This window comes from Lynx rufus, unplaced genomic scaffold, assembly GCF_022079265.1.
Source record: "Lynx rufus isolate CCGP_SWC_20201006 ecotype Redwood Valley unplaced genomic scaffold, mLynRuf1.p SCAF_4, whole genome shotgun sequence".
Classification (NCBI taxonomy): domain Eukaryota; kingdom Metazoa; phylum Chordata; class Mammalia; order Carnivora; family Felidae; genus Lynx; species Lynx rufus.
This window is the reverse complement of record NW_025814856.1, coordinates 63709594-63732933: the sequence shown is the minus strand read 5'-3', so window position 1 is coordinate 63732933 and position 23340 is coordinate 63709594. Positions and strand designations below refer to the sequence as shown.

The 23340-nt window shown below is 48.6% G+C and overlaps 1 protein-coding gene across 1 annotated transcript in view; it reads right to left on the bottom strand.

Annotated features, from left to right (window-relative positions):
• Nucleotides 1-23340, bottom strand: part of ABCA13 (ATP binding cassette subfamily A member 13) — a 394379-nt gene that overhangs the window by 140361 nt on the left and 230678 nt on the right. Inside the window, exons 43-44 of the mRNA XM_047096975.1 lie at nt 15256-15496; nt 1219-1320 (exon numbers count right to left, since the gene is read on the bottom strand). Coding sequence (XP_046952931.1) covers nt 1219-1320; nt 15256-15496 — 343 coding nt within the window. The remainder of the gene's footprint in view (nt 1-1218; nt 1321-15255; nt 15497-23340) is intronic.

The following is a 23340-nucleotide window of genomic DNA, read 5'->3' as shown; positions in this document are numbered from 1 at the left end:
AAGCTCCTACCCACGACGAAAAGTCTTTGTTTTTCCGCAGAAGACATCTCTGAACCCACTACTTCCCTCTGGAACTAATTGCCAACATGACTAATGAGCCAGATGTGTCATCACAAATTAGAAAAACGTATTGCCGATATTGCTTTACTGTCTGGATTTTTATATTTATTACTTAAAAACAGACGCTTTGGTCCTTAATACATCATTATGGTTTTATCACTTTGCCCACGTGCTCTACCCAGAACTGCAAATTCCTGGAGGAGGGCCAGATCCTGTAGCTATCTCGATTCCTAGGACTGCAGTGTATTTATAATACACCCTCAATTAATAACAGTCAAGCAAAATTAGAAAATTGCATACGGAGAAAGGCATGCTTTAACAAGTTTCCATTAAAAAGTCATCTCAATATTATCATTTTCAAATCCTAGAAGAAAACAATGTTCAAAGTAATTCACCCCCAAACTTATGAAACTTTTAAAAGTTTCTCTTTTTTTTTTTTTGTCAAAGTTTATTTATTTGAGAGAGAAAGAGAGAGCATGCGTGCACACACGAGTGGGGACAGGCAGAGAGAGAATCAGCCCTCCTGGGGGCTCAAACTCACAAACCCTGAGATCATGACCTGAGGCTTAACCAACTAAGCCACGCAGGCACCCCATTAAGTTTCTTTAGTTAAAAAAAAATACCATCTAGGGGCATCTGGGTGGCTCAGTCGGTTGGCATCCAACTTTGGCTCAGGTCACGATTTCACGGTTCATGGGTTCAAGACCCACATTGGGCTCTGTGCTGATAACTCAGAGCCTGGAGCCTGCTTCCAATTCTGTGTCTCCCTCTCTCTCTGTCCCTCCCCCACTTGTGCTCCGTGTCTGTCTGTCTCTCTCTCTTTCCAAAAATAGACGTTAAAAAATTTTTTAAAACATAATCTTTTCATATGTACAAGTTTGCCCTAAAAGTGAGTAACAGTTCAATACATATTTCATATTTTCTTGCTTCTTTACGCTTTTTACCTTTGGGTTTTGTCACACAAATTGAATGCTATTAATTATTAATTGTTTCTGCTACAATAGAAAGCATACCCACGAGGCCTGTCCAGTACTAACCTACTAGTTTGGCTAATGTTCATTTCACAAGATGGAAACCCTCCATCAGAGCTCCGAGTTGCACAGGAGATGGTGCTCTGGGTTGGCAGCTTGCACCCTCACAAAGCCGTCAGATACTTACGGGTCTGGGTGTAAATTGGGGTTTAAACCGTCACAGAGCGGATCCTCATCTGCAAACGCCCTCAAAAGCACGTGGATGAGCTCCTGGTCTCCGGTCCCACTGCTGCTCACCAGAACACAAAAGAAACAGGGTGGTTTTGTTAGTATTCCCGGCTCAGATCACAGGACAGCCACACTGGTTGAGCTGATCCAGGCAAACGGTTCTTAGAGCAGTGATCTCAGCTGTAGAGTTTGTATGGTAAAGCCAAATCAGCAATAAGACTAAGGATTTTTTTTGAGGTGCCTGGGTGGCTCAGTCGGTTGAGCATCCAACTTCGGTTCAGGTCATGAGCTCGCAGTTCCTGAGTTCGAGCCCCACGTTGGGCTCACTGCTGTCACCCTGTCAGCACAGAGCCCGCTTCGGATCCTCCTTGCCCCTCCCACACTTGCACTCACCCAAAGATAAAATATTAAAAAAAAAAAAGAAAAAAGATTAAGGATTTTCTCAAAAGCAAAGTATTGCCCACACAGATTATGCATCTTTATATATTTGCATTCACAGTGTATTATGTTTCTCATTTTCTTATTTAATATTATAATATTACCATCTTTGGCATTTTTGCATGGTTTCTAAAAATGAATTTTAAAGGTTACATGATATTTCATCCTATTAATATGTTAAAATTTATGAAAAAAATTCTCTTAATGTTGCAGCTCTGGTTTGTTCTGAATATTTGTTCTATGAGATAGTCCTGCAACGAAACTTTGTACTTTCATGTTTTTTGTTTCTTTATGTGAGCTATATGGAACAACACTTTCTTGGTGAGAAGTCCTCAGCATAGAATCCTGTGTGTGCTTTAAGTGTACATTGAATGATAGTATTTATTTAACGGGCACAAGCTTCAGAAGCTTGGTAATAGTTCAAGCAGCATTAATAGATGATAGATAGATAAATGACAGCTAGATAATGTGGTAGGGTACCCTCCCTAGGTTAAAGAAAACGTGAAGGTAACCTGGCCATGTGCGTACATGACAACATCTCTCGTGACCTTGTAACATGAGACCACTTCATCAGACTGCATGTTTGTGGGTTACCATATATGGGAGACAAGTAAAAAATATATGCCATATGGCGTTCAGGGCTCAGTTCTTTGGGTACGAACCCAACTGAGCCGTGCCGGCACGAATAAAGTTGCTTCCTGGAAAGAAAAGCCTCTGTGTCATGACTCTGTGCGAGAACCCTGCTACAGGTAGATAAGATAAAAGAAAAGAAAGAAAAGAAAAGAAATTTTAAAAAAATAGTTCAGCGTTGGTGAGAACCAAGGCCACCAATACCGAATTTACTTACTGAAGACACCGTCAGTGATAAGACACACTATTCCTCGAGCTTGACAGAGGTGTGGAAACAAACTCTATATTAAATTCTATACATCAATTGTAAGAGACACCTTGACTTGAGAAAGCATACAGGAAACGATCATTTAAAGCTGTCTGAAATGGGCTGATAGGGAATGGCCTTATTTAAGTTAATTAAAACCCTGAATGACTGTGTTTACAAACGAAAATGTATTACTTTCTAGAACTTAACACCGTGTCGTTTACAAAATGCTTTTGAATGGACATGATTGGGAACATTTATTCCCAAGATAAAGAAAAATGGTGTATTATTAGCACGATAGATTACTTATCTGAAAGTGACCTCAAATCTCTTTGGAAAGGAGCTCGTAAATTAACAAAGGCACACAAAGGTTTATTTTAAAGAACTTAAAACAGTAGCTTCTCTTTTTCAATAGTTTTTTGTTTTGTTTTGTTTTTTGTTTGTTTGTTTTTACTGTTTATTTTTGACACACAGAGAGAGCAAGCAAGCAAGAGAGGTGGAGAGAGAGTCGGGGCAGAGGATCTGAAGCAGGATCGGTGTTAACAGCACAGAGCGGGGTTTGGGGCTCGAACCCGCCAACTGCCAGATCATGACCCAAGCAGAAGTCAATCTGGACCCGCCCCGACCTCCCAGCCCCGCCCTATCCCACCTGGATCCGACTGGACCCTCCGCCCCGCCCTAAGCCACCTGGCCGCGCCCCGCCCCGCACAGCCCCGCCCCATTACATGGCCTTCAGATCCCGCAGATCAGCCCTGACCTTGCAGCTTCCCCGTTTCCCTGTTGGTCACGATTCATCTGCAGCATTTGAGCTCTGGGTTCCTTCTCCTAAGAGCCCTCTGCCGCCTCCTCCTCTCCTGGTCCTGCCCCGAAGACATCACTGGCTTTGAACTGTGCGCCCCTCACCATGGAAGAAAACAACCCATGAGAGAAAGGGCACAGGCTCAGAACGGCGGTTGGAAAAGAAAGACCAACTCATTACACCGAGTTAGTTTTGTGTTTCTGCTGAGGACAACTTGGTGTTCAGGGCCGTCACTGTGCAGAAGCTTGGGATACAGACACTGCTACGGCGTCCAACACAGAATAATTCCTTCTAGGAAAACGCCATCTTCCCCACTGCATACAATACAACAGAGGCGTGAAAGTATTCAGGTGGTTTACAACCAGCCTCACAGGATGTGCGACAGCTCTGGACAGAAATGCGCAATAATGAAGCATGCCGAAATTTACGGCACAGAAATGTCTCCTAAGTAGGCACTGTGACCTCCCTATAAACAGCCTTCAAGTTTCTGACAAATGAGAAAACACTTTTACAAGCAAAGAGACATATTTTCCACTGAAATGGTGCCCATAAAAAGAAAACATTATTTGTAGCATCTGTGGAAACACTCTGGATTGCTCTCTTTTGACCTATTAATCCGAGAACAAATATGAAAGCTTAAAATACTTTTTTGTGTGAAAAACATATTGATCTATAAAGTGGTTTGCTTGGAATAATTACTAAGGGCAAGTTTAAAAGTTATTTACAGTTTACTTTCTACTAGATTTGTGCTTAGGTCTAGAGGTCACAGTTAAAAACAAAACAACACTGGCTTTAAATTGTCCCTGTTGTCGTAAGAGTCAAATGCTTGTTCCTATCGCTTTTTGTGTGTCTTCAAATTCTTGGCCATATTTTAAAGTGCTATTAGAACCATGTGAAATCTGTCATTACCAGACTCTAGGAAGTGAAAATTAGTGTTTAATTCTGACGCCTGGGGCAGTTCCTAAACAGCATACTGTTTCTCTCTCCATGTTATCCGCAAAATTTACTGTGCATCAGAGTGACCCAGGGGGCATGCTTGAACAAACGCGTCGTCCTAACACCACCCCAAAGGGGCTTCCAGTTGTTAATGAGAGCCCCCTAAACTGGAATCCACAGGTCTGATGCCAAAATGATGAAAATATCAAGCACTCTAAAGACAAAGAAATCCTACAAGATTACAGACAGAAAAAGTTGCCTAGGAGGGAAAGAGAGCCAGAAAGACTGACATGAACCAGACTCCATGCCTGGAAGCTGCAAGGTGATGAACCACAATCTACCCACGGTTCTGAAGAGGCCAGCAGGCAGAGAAGCCCGTTGCAAACCCAGGTGTCATCCACAGAGCAGGGCAGAAAGGAGGGTATTTGCTGATCCGCATGACCTCCAAGTGAACCAGGAGGAGAGACAACAGGAAATAGACTGAGGTCACTTAGGAGGAGAGAGAATACGCGTCGGGGTGAAAACCTTTGCTGCGTGCTGGCACACCTATAAAAGCATCGTACACCCCCAATTTAGCAGACGTGCGTAACACGTGGTCATGTGCAACATATGGATTCTTAGACTAGAAGGGAATATGCCACCAAAATATGCTCTTTGGCATAAACATCTTCTTGAGCTAGTTATTTTATTTTTGTTAATGTTCATTTATATTTAAGAGAGAGAGGGAGAGAGAGAAAGCACGACCGGGGGAGGGGCAGAGAGAGAGGGAGACAGAATCTGAAGCAGGCTCCAGGCTCTGAGCTGTCACCACAAAGCCCGACACGGAGCTTGAACTCACGAACCAAGCGATCATACCTGAGCTGGAGTCGGACGCTTAACCAACTGAGCCACCCAGGTACCCCTTGAGCTAATTATTTTTAAGAAATATACGAAAGCACTAAAGAGGTGCAAGATTATAACCACTTCGGGGGCGCCTGCGTGGCTCAGTCGGCTGAGCGTCCAACTCCGGCTCAGGTCATGATCTCGCGGTTCATGAGCTCAAGCCCCGCGTCAGGCTCTGTGCTGACAGCTCAGAGCCTGGAGCCTGCTTCGGATTCTGTGTCTCCCCCTCTCTCTGCCCCTCCCCTGCTCATACTCTGTCTCTCTGTTTCTCAATAATAAAAAAACGTTAAAATTTTTTTTTTAAGTTTACAACCACTTTGGAAAAGTTTGGCATCACCTCCTGAAATAGAAGGGTCACATACTCTATGCAACTGATCAGCAATTAACATTTCTCTGAATGAACCCCTAAGAAGCTCTTGTGTATGTAAAACTGGAGGTATGTGTTAAAATATTCTAGAATGTCCACACAGCATGGTTCACAATCACAAAAAAAACTGGAAGGAGCTCATTCTGTCCATCATTAAAAAGGAAGATTAATAAGTTGTGGTATACAATTCGTACAGGGGAATATTGTGCAATATTCAAAACAAGGCATACACACCAACACGCAACAATACGGAAGAAGCTTAGCAATGCGCTTATTAAGTGAAAAAGGTCATTCTCAGAGGCATGGTATTCTTTCATAAACTTAACAGATAGAGAATTGGAAGGTGTTGAGAGCAGAGGCAGGGGGGTGGGAGAATGGGGTACAGAATACAGGCACAGTCCTAGCCTCCGCAGGCTTCACGCATGCTCATTATACAATCAAACCCAAGTTAAAAAAACAGACAGAAATAGGCTTCGTGTGGCCAATCCAGTGTATTAAAAGCTCTGAGAAGTTTAGAGGAAAGTAACCTAATTAACTCAATAGCAGCTCAATCAATCCCAACAGGAAGATGGATGGTTTCGTGGCCATCAGCACTGATACCCAGAGGAACAGTCCTCCCCGAAACAAGTTTTAAGAAACGCCACTATAAACTAAACCCAATTCTATCGCCGCCCACATTTTCAAGCCTCGTCATGCCTCCCTCCATTCTGCCTGCAGGATAACGTCTTTTCTACTTGAGATGCCTTCCAGCACCTGTAGACTCACACTTGTTTCTTTCTCTGTCTGAAGAAGCATCTCCTCTCGCCTGGGCAGCATCCAGGTATCACTGAGGGCTCCATTCAGGTGCCACAGCCTTCAGAAAGCCTTCCTTGACCCCCACCCCCCATCAGATGGAGCTCCCCACCCGCTCTAGTACAACCCCACACGGTACAGCTACGCCTAGCGTCGCATTTATAAAGACTCCCTGTTGATGTGTTCGTAGGGTTATCTCTCAGCTCAACTGTGAGCTTTCTGAGAGTTGGACTTGTGTCTTTGCAGATGTGTGTGGAATGAGAATTAGATCCGGGAAGCCTGAAGGTACTTTCCATCTCGCTCCCCAGCTAGCATGTACGAGAACAGGCTCTTCAGCATGAGGACCTGGTCAGAAGGGATTCTTCTGTGTGTGTTTATTTTAATCTCATGCCACCAAGAGATAGGACAGAGTCCTACGCAAAGCACTAAGTTCAGCTGAATCGGGCCGAAAGACTGATCACCTGCAGGCTCTGGGGAAGGTAAAAATGCTTCTGAAGTTCACGGTTGGGGAGAGAGTAAAAGCTATGAATTGATTTGTGCACAAATATTTTAGGGATGCCTGCTCGGTGCTGGGCGCTGTCCAGGGACAGTCAACTCGGTCTGGGCTATGCCGTTTGCCATCTGTCTTCTCCCACTGGACTGTGAGCTCCAAGGATGCTGAAGGTGAGCGTGAAAAAGAGAACACAGAGGGGTGCTCAATAGGGGCACTGAGGTGCCCACATGGATGGAACTTCATAAAGAGATCACGTGTAAGTAGAACCCAGAAGGAAACAGCCATACCGATGAGTGGGGCAAAGAATGTTCTTGGGGGTCAGAGACTAGACACGCAAGGTCAAGGCAGAGTTTGGATGTTCCATGAGCTGGACAAAGCCGAGTGTGAGGGTGGCCGAGCGGATAAGAAAAGGGCGGCCAGGACATGAGTCGCGAGGGGCAGTCAGCACCTCGAAGGTTATTCTGCCAGGGAAATGTTTTCTAGAGCCTGCTGGTGATCGCAACATGCCTCTCCCACGCCATCCAGCAGCACAGATGATGTATTAGGTCCGCTCCAGGGTGTAAAACCAGCTTTCATCAAGCACTGAATTTCTTCTGGGAAATAGACCAATTGCTTTCCATTCACCATCTCTGAATTATTCCCACAAAATAACGTGCCACTATTGTCTCACGAGAACGGTACCGAGTACGTACAAAGGTGCACGTTCATACAGAGAAATAAATCATGAAGGGCTCACGGTGAATGTTGGGAGGCCGCTAGTTAACGACGCCCAGTATGTCTCCATATGCCACATTCCAGGCACCATCTTGCACATCACGGGGGGTGCAGACCCACCATCACTGTTAAGTCTTCTACTAATTTTAATGTCTGATTGCCCTTCCGCAGCCAACAGAAGGGCATGGTTTTTTATAAAAAGCCAAGTTCCTCTTTTTTTGAAAAGTGACTAAAAATGTGGCCCAATCCAGTGGTATCTGATAAGGAAGGTACCCTGAAAACGTACGGTGGGATAAACAGCGCTCCCCCCAAATTTCACGCCCACCCAGAAGGTCAGAATGTGACCTTGTTTGGAAATAGGACCAGTCCTTGGAGATGTAGTTTGTTGAGATGAGATCATACAGGATGAGGGTGGGCCTGCTCCAATATGGCTGAGGCCCTTCTAGGAATTGGGAACTTTGAACACAGGGCCACGCGGGGAGAAGGCCGTGTGAAGACAGAGGCAGAGTGGAGGGGTGCCCTCAAGTCCCAGGTCTTCTTCAGGTGGGGACTAGGGGCCAGGGTGAAGTCCATGTTCAGGTAGGACCCTGTGGGGTTCCCCAACGGGGTGAACATAGCAGCACATCAGGAACATCGCTTCCTGTAAGGACTGAAAGCCCAGCCTAGAAGACGGAGGGGGCCATGGAGTTTCCTCCAGATATTCTCAACAGCGTGTAGACAGTTGTCTTTCCAGGGTCCACGCTTTGTATGCTAACTTAAAGCAGAGACCTGTCCAAATTAATTCTGGAAGACTTTTCCTGCTTCATATTCATTTGGTTGTGTGTGTGTGTGTGTGTGTGTTTTATCTATTTTTGAGAGACAGACGGCAGGGGAGGGAGGGACAGAGAGAGTGGGAGAGGGAGAACCCCAGGCAGGCTCCGCACTGTCAGCAAGGAGACTGATGCAGGGCTCGAACCCATGAACCATGAGATCATGACCTGAGCAGAAACCAAGAGACCAACACTTAACCGACTGAGCCACCCAGGTGCCCCAGATTGTTGAATTCAACTTAACAAATACTTAATGAAAGTAACCTTTTCTAGACCCTGCGGCAAGAACTAACCGTAGAGAGACATGAGGTCTCACTCGTGACCCTCAAGGGAGCCACCGTGTAGGAAGGCAGGTGGGGATCTCCAGCCATCGGTTAGAGCACAGGGAGATCCCCGTGGCGTGGCAGACACACAGAGGAGAGGGTGGAGGCTGAGGATCCCGGGAGGGGCGACTTCTCAGCCAGACTTGAAAACGTTCTTATTTCGCTGGGGACATCAGGGGAGTGAGCAGAAAAGGTGGTTTTGGGTTTCCTTACACATGGAAATGTGCAGCTGCATCCCATCCTGCTTTATTATTTTTAACGTTTCTTTATTTATTTTTGAGATGGTGGGGGCGGGGGGGAGCAGAGAGACGGGCAGAGACTCCCAAGCAGGCTCCGAGCACTGTCACCACAGGGCCCGACGCGGGGCTCGAACTCGCAAACTCTGAGACCATAACCTGAGCTGAAACCACGAGTCAGATGCGTAACTGACTGAGCCACCCAGGCGCCCCTACATCACGTCCTTCTGATGCGCAGAGCCCGGGGCCAATGGGGCAGCTGAGGCTGAACCTCACGGAAGCCTGGAAGGCTAGTGGGCCACATTGGGACGTCCAATCACCACCCCGAGAACAAGCGGGAGCAACTCAAGGGCCTCCAGCAGGCCCTTCCGGTCCCGCCCCCGCATGGGGGTGAGGAGCGAACACGGGGTGCTCAGCGGTGCCGAGGCCATGCTGTGGCCTGTGCTCACGCTGCATCACCGTCTGCCGGCTTCCCCGGGGCCTGCCCTGGGCCAGCCTGCCTCTGCCCCGAACAAGCCCAGAGTCCCTGGCACCTCTCAGTTTTGGGGTCCCCAGTGGGGAGGGGGGAGTCCCGAAGCCCTCTGCAAACAGCAATCAGCTGGCAAGGCGTTCAGGATAAAACGGAGCCGGAGGCTTGGGTCACAAACTGGTTGGTGAGGACCCGAACACAGTGCAGACACATTCCCTGCACTCAGCTTTTCCTCTCGCAGGTGTACCAAACAGCATGTAGGACGGCTGTCACAGAGGCTTGGTCACAAGCAAGCACCTTCCTCCGCCCCGCAGCTGGCCCCCAAGGCATCTGAGTCAGAGACCTCTGGGCTACAGACCGAGCCGCCAAAGCCCCGGTTTTCTGGGCTCGCAGAGCACAAAATCCTCTGTGAGCCACACGGGCGCTGTCTGCTCCCGTCACTCCTAAAAGTGACGGAAGACAATCTCTCCAGGGCATTTTTTTTTTCATTTGTGTTTTCATGAGGATTTGCATGCCTCAAGAAATGTTAAGTAAATTTAATGTAGGCATATAACTGCATTTTCTCAACTCTTAAGATTTGAGAGGCATGAGGCTGTACTGAGAACGGTCAGCGCACTGATAACAGGTTTCCAGGGGCGCCTGGGTGGCTCAGCCGGTTAAGCGTCTACTCTTGACTTCAGCTCAGGTGATGACTGCAGAGTTCATGAGTTCAAGCCCTGCGTCAGACTGTGGGCTGACAGCACGGAGCCTGCTTAGGATTCTCTCTACCCTCCCCACCTCACATGTGTTCTCTCTCTCAAAATAAATAAATAAACATTTAAAAAATAAGGAAATGAAATAATAATAATAATAAAATTTCCATGTACCATCAAAGTCAACACAGAGATAATGCACCTAATGGTTTTTGAAAATCAGGGGTGCCTGGGTGGCTCAGTCGGTTAAGCAGCCGACTTCAGTTCACGTCCTGATCTCACTGCTTGTGAGATCTAGCCCCACGTCGGGGTCTGTGCTGACAGCTCAGAGCCTGTGGAGCCTGCTTCAGATTCTGTGTCTCCCTCTCTCTCTGCTCCTCCCCCACTCACACTGTCTCTCTCTCCTTTAAAAATAAACAATAAAAAAAAAACAATAAAAGAAAACAAAAAAAATTAAAAAGAAAACTACATGCAGGTCTGACTTTAAAAACCTGTTAACCAGGAGTTAGGCTAAAGAGAAAGTAAGGAAACATAATGAAAATACTATGTAGCACCCCATGGAGTTCACCCATAAATGTTAGAAAATGACAATCTGCCCACATTTGAAGCAACAAAGCGGGGGGAGCCATGGGCTGTGTGTGTGCATGTGTATATGCACCTGTGTATGTCTGTATGCATGCACTTGTGTATGTGTGCATGCACGTGTGTATGTGTCCACGTGTGCACGTGTGTGCGTGTGCGTGTCTATATGTGCATCTGCAGCAAATCAGGAGGAATATGAGCAGTGAACAGCTGTTCTACACAGGATATCGTTCCTGTGCTAAGATTCAGATGGTGGCACTCAGACTCAACACAGACAGAGCCGTCATGTAACGTATCACGCACTGGAGGACACTTTGGGGAGTGAGCAGGACAGGTATAGTATGGATGCCGAGAGAACAGGACTGCTTTCCTGAGCAAGCCAGGGCACATAGTCGTCCTGCCGGGGAACCCGGTACACAGGAGGAAAGAACAGCGATCTCAAGGGAGAGCAGTTGTACTGCCAAACAGGGGGCTGGTCACCCCCCTGCCCTTTGATCTGGGGCAGGCACGAGAAATGTGAGAGAACCGGAAGCAGGAAAAGTTTCCTTCTGTATGGACCACTTCTGGCAACATCTTCGTTTCTGCCTCCTAACTAAGGACACGACTACTCTACCGAAATACAGACTACGAAAACATACTCCCGTTCCTTCTGCTGAGTCTGGAATGAAAGAACAGAAGAGGGGCGTTCGGAATCTCCTCTGGCTCACGCACCTGTAGCAGATGGGGTTCCACCTGCACCATTCTGAGAAATGGAAACAAACACACGTCCACCGTGAAAAGACGAACTCTTAGAAATGGCAGAAAATACTACAACATCCCTCACTCATCTCATTTAACATTAATTACTTCCTTAGACGCCCCATGTCCCAACACAGCCACACTGGGGTTAAAGATTCAACATACAAAAGGGAGGGAGGGGATTGGGGTGGCATACACCCATGGGGCTGATAGCGGCCACAGATCCTCGGTGGTCCGTGGCCTGCCTGACAGTGTGGCTCTAATCTGGGCCTCTGTCTCGGCACAAGCTTCTCCCTGGGGGTGTGTCTGTTCACAGGGTGCCAAAGGGCAGCAGAGAAGATGCCCCTGTGACTTAAGGATTATCTTGAGCTGAAGGCAACTGAGAAGCAGATACAAGAGAAGCTCTCTGAGCTCCCCCCTCATTTGCCTAAAGGCAGGACACAAATTTGCACGTGGCCCCTTCTCTCCTCTCTACCAGGAGAGACACAAGGCAATCACCAGCACCAACTCCAGGCCTTTATCAGCCCAGATGTGCACAAGAGGAATCCATACAGCAAACATTGCTACATAGCCCTGTCTGCCATTCGTTCCTTTATATATTTCCCTGCGCACAGCTGGCCGTTCCTAAAGCTCAAAGCCCTTTTCGTCTTGTCACGTCTCTAAAAGGTTAAGGTTCCTGGGGGTGCCTGGCGGGCTCAGTCGGTTGAGCATCTGACTCTCGATTTCAGCTCAGGTCATGATCTCACGATTCATGGCATCCAGCCCCACATCAGGCTCTGCATTGACAGTGAGGAGCCTGCTTGGCCTCTTCTCTCTCTCTCTCTCTCTCTCTCTCTCCTCTCCCTTGTGCATGCTCTCTCTCTCTCTCAAAAAATAAATAAGTAAACAAAATAAAATTCAAATCAAATCAAATATCTGTAACTCTCAGGCTCCAAATAATTTTGGAATGCGTGACTTTGATGAAAAATGAATGCTGGAAGAGCAGGGGCAGATGTTTTCAGATGAAAAATACAGTGGCCAAATTAATAAAGCAGCGGAGAAGGGTTTCAATCGACTGGAAATGGACCCCATAGAACGTGCAGCATGTGACGTTCTCACCTGCCTCAGAAGGAAGGGATGAAGGGATGAAGGCAGGACGGAAGAGGTGAAGAGGCGGGCAGTCCGAAGGCATGACGATGTGGAACATGCTCGCACAGGATGTGTGGTGTTCGATATATTCAACACACTGAGTGAAATTTGAAATAACCGAGAAATAGCTGGGGACATTCAATCTCAACAGCCACCAAAGAGCTGCCTAACAAAGCAGTGAAAGTCCTGATATGGCTATAAAAGGGATACTGAAAATGTGGAGAAATGAGTTCTCCCTCCACCAAGAGCTGCACGTGGCATACAGCAGGCGCATAACACATGCTCGTGACTAAAAGAATCAATGACTCCATGCTCATATATGCTGTAAATTGGTGCACATCGATACGAATAATTTGGCAATGTCTACCTTGAAACTGTGGGTGCCTGTTGCCCCCAAAACTTCCAATGGCGATGTATGATAATAGAAACAATTAGCTCCATGAATCTGAGCAAAGGGATTCCTGCAGACCTGCCTGGAACAGGAAAGCTGTGGCGTGCCTGTAGGCGCCCCAAAAAGAGATTATTTACATAAATTATGGCACCTCCGGGCAATGTGCCGTGGCACAGCCTGAAAATGGGTGATGCGGTTTGCGCCTGATTTACAACAAGAGGTACACAGATACATTATTTATTGAATAAAAAGGCAAACAATGATGAGTGTTTACAGTGGAATGCCACTGTCATAAAACAATAAAAATGCATGTGTTAAAAGCATTACGTATTAACATGGGGAAGACCATAAACCACTAGGGGTATGGTGGATAGTGCTGGTAGGATTACCTGTGAATTTTTTTTATTATGATTTTGGCGAGCCTGCATTTTCTTTTTTTTTTTTTGAGAGAGAGAGCACATGTGCACACGTGTGCTGGGGGAGGGGCAGAATGAGAGAGAGAGAGAGAGAGAGAGAGAGAGAGAGAATCCCAAGCAGGTGCCACGCCGTCAGCACAGAGCCCCATGCAGAGCTCTGATCCCATGAACCGTGAGATCATGACCTGAGCCAAAATCAAGAGTCAGACGCTTAACCGACTGAGCGACCCAGGCGCCCCATTTTTTTTCAAGAAACACATTTTATGGGGCATTCTATCCTTTCTGTCCATTCACGTCAAACACTTGGGAAAAGAATAAGAGGGCAGGTACGTAAACTAGCTAGCCAGAAGAGAGAGCCCACTTGCGGAAGGAATATTGGGGACCTGCGTGCACGTCTCCGAACAGAACCACTGCAGGATTCTCTTTTTTGAGCTAAAAACCTGGACTCCGTGGAGAATAAAAACACACCGAGGAAAAAAATATAATTAACCAAAGGACACAGAAGCAAACGGAACAGTTTATTATCGATTTTTCCTTCTGCGTCTGCGTTTGTTTAAACTGAACTCCAAATTACACTTCATTGTAAAAGTGACAAATATTAGCAGGCGCTAAGAGTGTGGCTAATTAAGCTCGTTATTTTAGTAAAGATAAGTATTTGACGAGGGCAGAACTAATCGCGCCCTCCGGGTTGCGCGAACCGTGTGCAGCCTAGCTAATATGCCAGTGCCCGGTGTCTGCCCCGCCCCCGAGGTACGTAAGCCCCGCCCCCTCCAGGTGTGTAAGCACCGCTCCCCCAGAAAGAGAGTTGTTCCTGGTCAGCCCTCAGGGTGATGCTGTTACCCCGGCCACTGCAAACTCAGCTCAGGGCAGAGAAGTCATGCTCAGTCTTGGGGGAACCAGCCACCTGAGGGACAGGCGCTGAGATGCTCAGGTCCCCCTCTCGGGTGCCCAGTCTCCTGTCAATAAAACAAAACCCCTAGAAGCTCTGACACCATCCTATGTAAATTCATCTGGCTGCAAAACTCGGAGCGCTCTGAATTTCTTGGCAGCAAAGCTGGACCGAATCTAGCCTGGGGGTATGCGCGGGCTCACAGCCATACAGAGAGAAAAGTCAGACATTTCTCTGCAGGGAGTGCCCTGCAGTTCCTGGCTGCTGTCCCAGAGCAACGCTGGAGGGTTCTGTGAAACACAATAATCCCCCTGATCTGTGGCTCTGGAAACGGATGATCCTCCCCACAATTCTTCAGGTCAGTAGCGACCTGAGGCAACATCCTACAGCATCTCCTACCTGGCGCATTTTATCATCCCAAGTCCTCACAAGAGGGGTGGGTGCAGAACAGTAAGATATTTAAAAAGACAGGGGCGCCTGGGTGGCTGAGTCGGTTAAGACACCAGTCTTGATTGCGGCTCAGGTCATGGTCTCACGGTCCGTGAGTTCGAGCCCCACGTCGGGCTCTGTGCTGACAGCTCGGAGCCTGGAGCCTGCTTCCGATTCTGTGTCTCCCTCTCTCTCTCTGCCCCTCCCCTGTTTGCTCTGTCTCTGTCTCTCAAAAATAAATAAACGTTAAAAAAATTTTTTTAATAAGAATAAATCAACTTAAAAAAAGAAATTTAAAGACAGACCACATTCATATAACTTTATTACAGTATATTGTTATAATTTTCCTATTATTGCTGTTATAAGTCTTCTCCTGTGCCTGATACATGAATTAAGCTTATTGTGTGTATGTATGTATGTAGAGGAAAAAACGAGGTATTTACAGGATTTGCTACATTCCATGATCTTGCCCTCTTGAACACAGCCCTCCAAAATCATGAAACCACACGTATATTTGCGATTCTTAAAAGCTACTGATATTCATAATCCGTCCTGACATAATTTGGAAGTGAAGGGGAGTGGGGGAGGTTTCTTACCTGAAAAAGTAAGTTTCGGCTGTGTCATAATGGCCAGGTGTTAGTTTGAGGGGCGGGTAGTCAATGGCCAGAGGCCTCACCATGAACAAGCCCATGGCCAAGGCCACGAAGAGGACAGGCAGCAGGAGGTCGGAGAGGGAGCTCCTCCAGGCCCGGCGCGTGTGCTGGAACCGCTTCACCAGGAGGGCCCCTGCTTGAGCCAGAGGCCACGGAGGGCGCGGGATCCCAGATGGGGCACCACCTGCAGAGACAGGAACATGCAGTCAGCCTGAGGCCAGGGCCCCTCCCCCAACACTGCCCGGGTCTGCGGATCCCTCTGGAGGTTTACGATGGCCCCGGAGGCTAGTAGCATAGGGGCCCCCCAGTTCCCACGCTCTGCAATGAGCGCGGACGGGGGCCCCCCGGTTCCCACGCTCCGCAATGAGCACGGACACTCTGGAAACGTATGCACACAGAACGCCTGGTGATATAGCAGGGCAAGGACGGAGTTCTCTAATCCGGCTTTTGCAGCAGACTCGAGCTTGTTTTTACTGGTTAAAATTCAGTGTGCTCCAGGAGCACGGACCCTAACAAGAGAGCAGCGGGACCCATGTCTCCAGGAGGGAGTGTGTGCGTGGGAGGAGCGCAGACTGGGCCGTCCCCCTCCGCCGTCTCCCTTCTCCTGTCTTTTACTCCTCTGTTCCCACAGCCGGGTCCTTCCAGAGAACGCCCTTGGTCATGTCCAGATCAGGGTCAGGAAGAACCATCCCCCCCAGCCCCTGTGCCAACCCCCCTGCCTAGTACAGGTGTCCCCGATGGAGAGGAGGCCAGAGCGGCTCTGGGGGTGCCTCTCCAGCTCCAAGTGAGCCCCCTTGGCCCACCAGGCTTCAGCAACCCGGCCCTCCCTTCCTCCCTCCGCCTCTCACAACTCGGAGACCCGCCCCCCAGGGAGCATCTCTCAGAAGGTGGGGCTGGAGGGCAGGGCATGAGCACAAGGTGGATGCCCAGGTCACTTTGCCAGGCTCCTCCCGGCCTCGTGACAACACAGACGTGGCCGCAATCAACCTGTCCAGTGAGGGCCGACCGGCTGGTGCCGGCAACTGTCACATCCGGTGTGAGGATGACAAAACGAGGAAAAGGAGAGGCAGACCCAGGGACCACAGCCCTAATCCTCGTCCAAAGGACAGACACAGCCATGCCCCATGGTCTTCCTCGCAATTCCTTCTGCAGGGCTCCAGAAAACCCAACAGAAACTGTTTGAGGAGGAAGGTGGCCTTCTAAGAAGACAGTTATGCTAAATTAATCACACTGCCCACACATATCAAATTGAAATACGGTTAATAAAAGCACAGCGAATACGTTTCAAATCCCCAAAGAAATCATTTTTAAAGACGCTCCCATTTGGAAAGAGAAATTATTTGCAATAGCGGTGAGCACAGAGCTGTGGAGAAGCAGCTGGGGATACAAATGCCTTCCTGAAATAACCCCCTCCCTTGTCCGACATCACGTTGTGCCCAGGATGCGGCGGGTAGCGGGCTATTTTTTGTCCTCAAAAAAGACATCACGTAGGGGTCGTGCTAAAAATGTAAAGAAATGACCGAACACAAGGTGGTCGAGCGTGGCAATCCGTGTGGGCAGGGCCGAAAGGACTGGTGCCAAGCAGGCGGTCTGACATGTTTAGGGCAAGTGAGACAACAGTCACGGCTGTGGGGACGGTCAGGCACAGTCAGTGAGACCTCCGTCAGGAAGTCAGTTCAGTCTGCCTTCCGAGCAGAGTCAGGTCTGCCTGACCTCGGACAGCACACGTCACCTCAGACATTTCTGGTCACCGGACGTAGGGCTTCTTTCCACGTGTCAAGCACGTGTCCGTGACACCAGCTGGGTGGCCTACCGTCCAACTCACTGGGGGCACGACCTCCCTGCAGTGTCAGACCCCGCGGGCTGAGGGCTCAGTCACACAGGCCTACCCCTCCCCCACTCCAGACGCCAGCTACCGGTCCAGGTTGTCCCCCGTGCTTACGAGCCACTGACTGTAGATCAGACGTTCCCATGACCCGAGCCTTGGGTTTGACCGACGTGCTAGGGTGGTTCACAGAACTCAGAGAAACGGGTCCTCACGTGGGCCAGCTTACAAAGGGATACGACAAAGGCCACATACAAACAGCCACGTGGAAGAGACGTGTGCGGCGAGACATTCGGGGAGGGACACTGTGCTTTCATGCCCTCTCCAGTATATCCCCAACACCTCCACGCGGTCACCTACCTGGGCTGAACCCCTTACTATTGAGATTTTGTGGAGCTCTCATCATGCAGACATTCCCTTCATTACCTCCGTGTCCAGCCCCTCTCCCCTCTCCGGAGGATGGGGGATGGGGCTGAAAATGCCAAGCTTCTGATCGGCTCGATCTTTCTGGTGAGCAGCCCCCCCAAGTCGTCTCGTCAGAACAAAAGATGACCTTAGTGTTCTTATCACCTGGGAATGTACTAGGAGCCCTGGTCAGGAATAAAGCCGAAGACAGATCCTAGAACAACAGATGCTCCCCTGCTTTTATCACTTGGGAAATGACAGAGGGTTCAGGGCCTCTGTGCCAGGAGCCAGGGGCACGGACAGATGCACATCTCTTGGGATCCCACAAGACCCCCACAGGCGAACGGAGAAAATCTGATGTTTAAGGACCAACACGTGGGATATTAACAAGGCTGGCGTATTCTGTGAATGACTGTGCGTGGGAGCAGAAACATGGGGGTTTCTGGAGGTTGGAGGGGGTTGGGCACCGGCTGGTGAAGCGCCTTCCAGACACTTTCGGGACCAGGGATTAGATTCCACACCAACTGGAGGCTGGCAACCCCAGCAACCAGGTGAGGAGATGCACAGTATTATAACCAAAGTGGTATTTCATCCTTTCACCAGTGCAGCTCTGACGAGGGTGGGCGGTGGACACGGCAGTCAGGCAAGCCGGGCTACGACTCTCATTCATCGGGGGGGGGGGGGGGGAGGGGGTAGAAATGCTGATTCCCAGGCCCCACCTTGGACAGAATCACATCTCCACATATTCAGAGACTAAAATGAACTTTTAAAAAATAACTTCCTAGCGGGCGCCTTGGTGGCTCAGTCGGCTGAGTATCCAACTCTTGATCTTGGCTCAGGGCATGATCCCAGGGTCCTGGGATCAAGCCCCGTGTTGGGCTCCACACTGACCATGGAGCCAGCTTGAAAGTCTCTCTCTCCCTCTCTCTCTGCCCCTCCCCCACTCGTGCAGGTGCTCTCTCTGATTGATAGATAGATAGATAGATACAACATCCTAAGAGATTCTCATGGTCAGCTGGATTATAAAATGCATTGGTCAATGGTGATTCATATATAACTCTCGCAGAGCAGTTATGAAGTCAAAGTGACCTTAGTGTTAGAAAAGGCATATTATTGAATGAAGTTTGATCCTTTCTCATATAGGACTAGAAGTATAAATATAAAAATATTCGTATATCCTGATCATTCTGTGAGAGTGTAATGCTGGATACGTCCACCTGGGGCACCCTGTATGCAGATCTAGCAGGAGAACTATGATCTAAGTTAAGCTAACGTAATTGAGACATTCTGGGTTGCTGGCCGTCCCAGATTTCCAAAATGATCCCTGAGAAAGCCATTTGATTTCCTCACTAACCTTTGGCTAAGGAGCCCTTTCTCTCACACAGAAGCAAGACTCACTCTGTTTAGAATCAAGAGGAACTGAAAGGTCACTGGTAAGCGTGATGGCTTGTGACCCCACCAAAATCAATGACACCATCATTGTCTACCAAAAGCCACACCTCACAAAGTAGCCTTTTTGTCCCCTAGTTTTTAAAATATTTTTAATGTTTATTTATTTATTTTGAGAAAGAGAAAGTGGGATAAGAGCAGAGAGAGAGAGAGAGAGAGAGAGAGAGGGAGAGAGAATCCTGAGCAGGCTCCGTACTGTCAGCACAGAGCCCGACTCGGGGCTCGAACTCACGAACTGTCAGATCATGACATGAGCTGATATCAAGAGTCGGATGCTTAATGGACTGAGCCACCCAGGTGCCCCGAAGTAGCCTTCAAGTGGCATCTTATGACAGTCGCATCTAGCTACCCACACTCAGCTGCCTACCAAACTATGCACCTGCTCAAATACGTCTGCAGCAGCCAATGGCTGCAAACACCTATTTACATCAGGGCAGTTTCTGTCTATGCAGCCAGGTGCACAGAAAATGGAAACAGAACGTGGCTTTCTGGGTGTTGGAGTCTACTTAGTAAATACGCCTGCTGATGGAGGAAGAACACAGTCAGAGAATGGCCCTTTATCTGCCCACTGGCTTTGCTCAGAGAGGATCAATCACAACAGCCACTGGGGGGGGCGAGTGGGGGAGGAAGCACTGGACTGGAATCCAGTCTCAGCCGCCAACGTGTTGGGTGACTCCTGGAAATTCCCAGCCCCACTGCATGTCACTTCCCTCAGCTGTGAAACAGAGATTTATATTCTCCCTCTAGGTAACGAGGATTCTTATTACCACACTTATGAAACTAGCAGAACAGGTACAGTTTGACCGCCAGCCACTGTAAATGTTCATCAGACAGCAGGATAAGCCTGTGGGGAAAGGTGTTTCTCATTATTAAGAAAAATAAATCCTCCCCCCCTTCCCATGCGTTAACTGAACATAAATGGGGGAAATAAAGGGCTAAGATAGTTTATGGTCATGAATCAACCACCAATCAAATATTCATGGCTAAACTCATAAAAGTATTCACATGAATAATTTAACAGACAAAATTAAAATGCTGGACCAAATTGTTATGAATTGTCTTATTTGACTTACGAGTGTAATTCTATTCAAAGAATCCAGTGGCATCCATAACTAGGCACTCTCATTTACACTGACCCTCAAATTACTTAGAAAAAAATGTCCAGAGATTTTTTTTTTGGGGGGGGGGTCAGGTGGCTTCAGTGAATACCTTAAAATATCAAGGACGCAGCATGCACCCCAGAATACGATCTCCACGTTGCTGAATACATCCGAATGTTCTTGAAGCTTTTAAAATAAACCATCACAAATGTAATGCCTTCAAGTCCACTTTTAAAAAATGAATACCCCAAACAAAAAAATGGGTGAATTAGCAGGTATGAATGTGTAGTTCATTTAAAAATCTACAGGGGCACCCTGGTGGCTCAGTCGGCTGAGTGTCCGATTTCGGCCCCGCTCACGATCTCTCGGCTCATGAGTTCAAAGCCCTGCATCGGGCTCTGTGATGACAGCACTGAGTGTTCTTGGGATTCTCTCTCTCCCTCTCTCTCTCTCTCTCTCTGCACCCCTCCCCCACTTGCACTCTCAAAATAAATAAAACATTTAAAAAATAAAAGCAGGATTTGCAGACCACAATAACGTGACTTGCAATGAAACAAGGAACGCCTGTAAACAGGTAGATGGGTGTCAACACTGGAAACGTCTGTGGGAGAGCCCACCACCAACACCAGCGTCCAGGGGTCCCAGCCCTGCCTTGCACGAAGACCTCCCACACCTCAGACTGGCCGTGGTCTCTTGGCTTCTCACCTATAACACAAAAGGCTTGGACGGGCCATGGCTCCGTCCTCGTGCTGGCACAAGCTGATGTTGTACGGCATTCACACGACTCACGATTTGCCTCATTCATACCATTTGCGGAAGAAAACCAGCCACACATCGAACGTCCTCTTGTTAAGAGAGGTAGGAGAAGGGTTGGCGGGGGGGTGCGCGAAGAGGAAAGGAGGAAACAAAAAAGAACGAAACGAAAAAGAAGAATAAAGGAAGATGTTTTGTGACGGTTGTATGTTTAATGATATGACAGAAATCCAAGAGGATTATTTCTTAAATATTAAACGTGGTGACACAAAAAATATACAAACTTCAAAACCAAACTGCGTTACTGCAATCTTGGTTAAATACTCTTTCGGAAAGAACATTAATTATGATTAATTGTTTTAAAAGCTAAGAAAGAGAGGCTATATTTATCTAAACTGTTTTATTGATAATAATCTCACAGCGATGTATCACTCGACCTTCAAAATGCTTTACCTGCTCGTTTGTTACAACAACCACATTGCTCCTTTTCATACATGATTTTGATTTTTTTAAGGCTCTTTTTTGTTGTTGTTAAGTAAGTTCTACACTCATCTTGGGGCTCGAACTCATGACCCAGAGATCAAGGGTCAGTCGCACAGGCCACGGACTGAGCCAGCCTGGCACCTTCACACGGGATTTTTACATTAAAAAAAGAAGAAAAATCTAGGTGGAAGAATTTTCTGTTCACCTCCAAAGTTTTCCCAATTCCCACAGGTGAGGGATCACTTTTTCTGTTACTTTCTCTTATTTTCTTTTAGTGTGTGCACATGCATGTGAGTGGGGAGGGGCAGAGAGAGAGAATCCCCAGCAGGCTCCACGTTCAGTGCAGAGCCCAACTCCGGGCTCGATCTCACGGCCCCAGGATCCTGACTTGAGCCACAATCAAGAGTCGGACGCTCAACCGACTGAGCCCCCCAGCGCCCCGCTTTTTCGATCCTTTAAAAAGCACAGTGATTCACAGCCAAACGATGAAAAGCATCAAGGCAGGATTTCACTCTGGAAGAGGGCTGGGCGTCACGCCCAGCCACATCATTTTTCTGGAATAGAGATGGCCCCAACTCCTTGGACGGGATTCAACATGCCTTGAGGAGACAGTGACAATGTTCAGGGAACTTATGCTCTGTGGGCAGGTCACTTAAACGAGGGGTTTGGGTTTTTTCTTTCCAACGCACCAAACTCAGGTCTTCCTGCAGCCCCTGAATGGCCCCAACCTGGGGTTGAAAACCCGCGCTCCCTCCAAAGCTCTCCTGGGAGGTCAGGCAATGGAACGAGGGCTCCTCTCTGCAGCACCCGGTCCTCCTTCCAGCCTCGGCTCTGCTCTCCGGCTCCGCTCCCATCACACTGGGAGGCAGGGTGGACAGCACGCGGTGTCTGGGCTCCGCTGAAGGTTGGCTCGAAGGGCTCCTTTGTGAACAGTGAGCAACGACATGCAAGGGGGGGGGCCCTCGAGCTGGCGTGTGGCACATAGTGAGGGTCTATGGATGTAGCCAGAGAAGAAAGCTCCCCATTGCCGAATCTTCTCTTAGACGGTGGCCCTGTGCTCACCACCCCCACTGTTCCGTCCTCGTCGTGTGTGGCCACCTCAAGGGGCCGAGCTCAGTTCTTCTGGCAAAGCTCAGATCTGAGAACGCTCTCCGGCACTCAGAAGGCGTTCAGAGCCGTCTGATGAATGAGGAGCGGACGGATGTGACCAAATGTTGTCTTCGGTGCCCTCACCCACTGGACACCTGGCTGTGACTTCCTTCCCCCCTCTCCGGTCCCAATTCCCCTGCCCAGAAGCCACACCACCGCTCCCGCTAATCCCTGCCTGCCCTTTGCCACGATCAGCCTCGCCAAGTGCGCCCCCGGGCCCCATTCACCAGCCATCTCTAGGCCACTGACGGCGCGTCCACCTCCGTGTGGCTCTCCCTCAGAGCGTAAGCAAGAAAGATGGGGGCACCTGGGTGGCTCAGTCGGTTAGGCAACCGACTTCGGCTCAGGTCATGATCTCAGGGCTTGTGGGTTCAAGCCCCGCATCGGGCTCTAGGCTGACAGCTCGGAGCCTGGAGACTGCTTCCAATTCTGTGTCTCCCTCTCTCTCTGCCCCTCCCTTGTTTGCGCTCTTTCTCTATTTCTCTCTCTCAAAAAATAAATAAAACATTTAAAAAAATTGGGGGGGGGAGCGGTGCCTGGGTGGCTCAGTTAGTTAAGCATCCGACTTCGGCTCAGGTCATGATCTCGCAGTTCGTGGGTTCGAGTCCTGCGTCGGGCTCTGTGCCGACAGCTGGGAGCCTGGAGCCTGCTTTGGATTCTGTGTCTCCCCCTCTCTCTACCCCTCCCCTGCTCATGCTCTGTGTCTCTCTGTCTCTCAATAATAAATAAATATTTTTAAAAATTGTTTTTTTAATTTTTTTAGGGGCACCTGGGTTGCTCAGTTGGTTGAACGTCTGACTTCGGCTCAGGTCATGATCTCATGGTTCATGAGTTCGAGTCCCGCATCCAGCTATGTGCTGACAG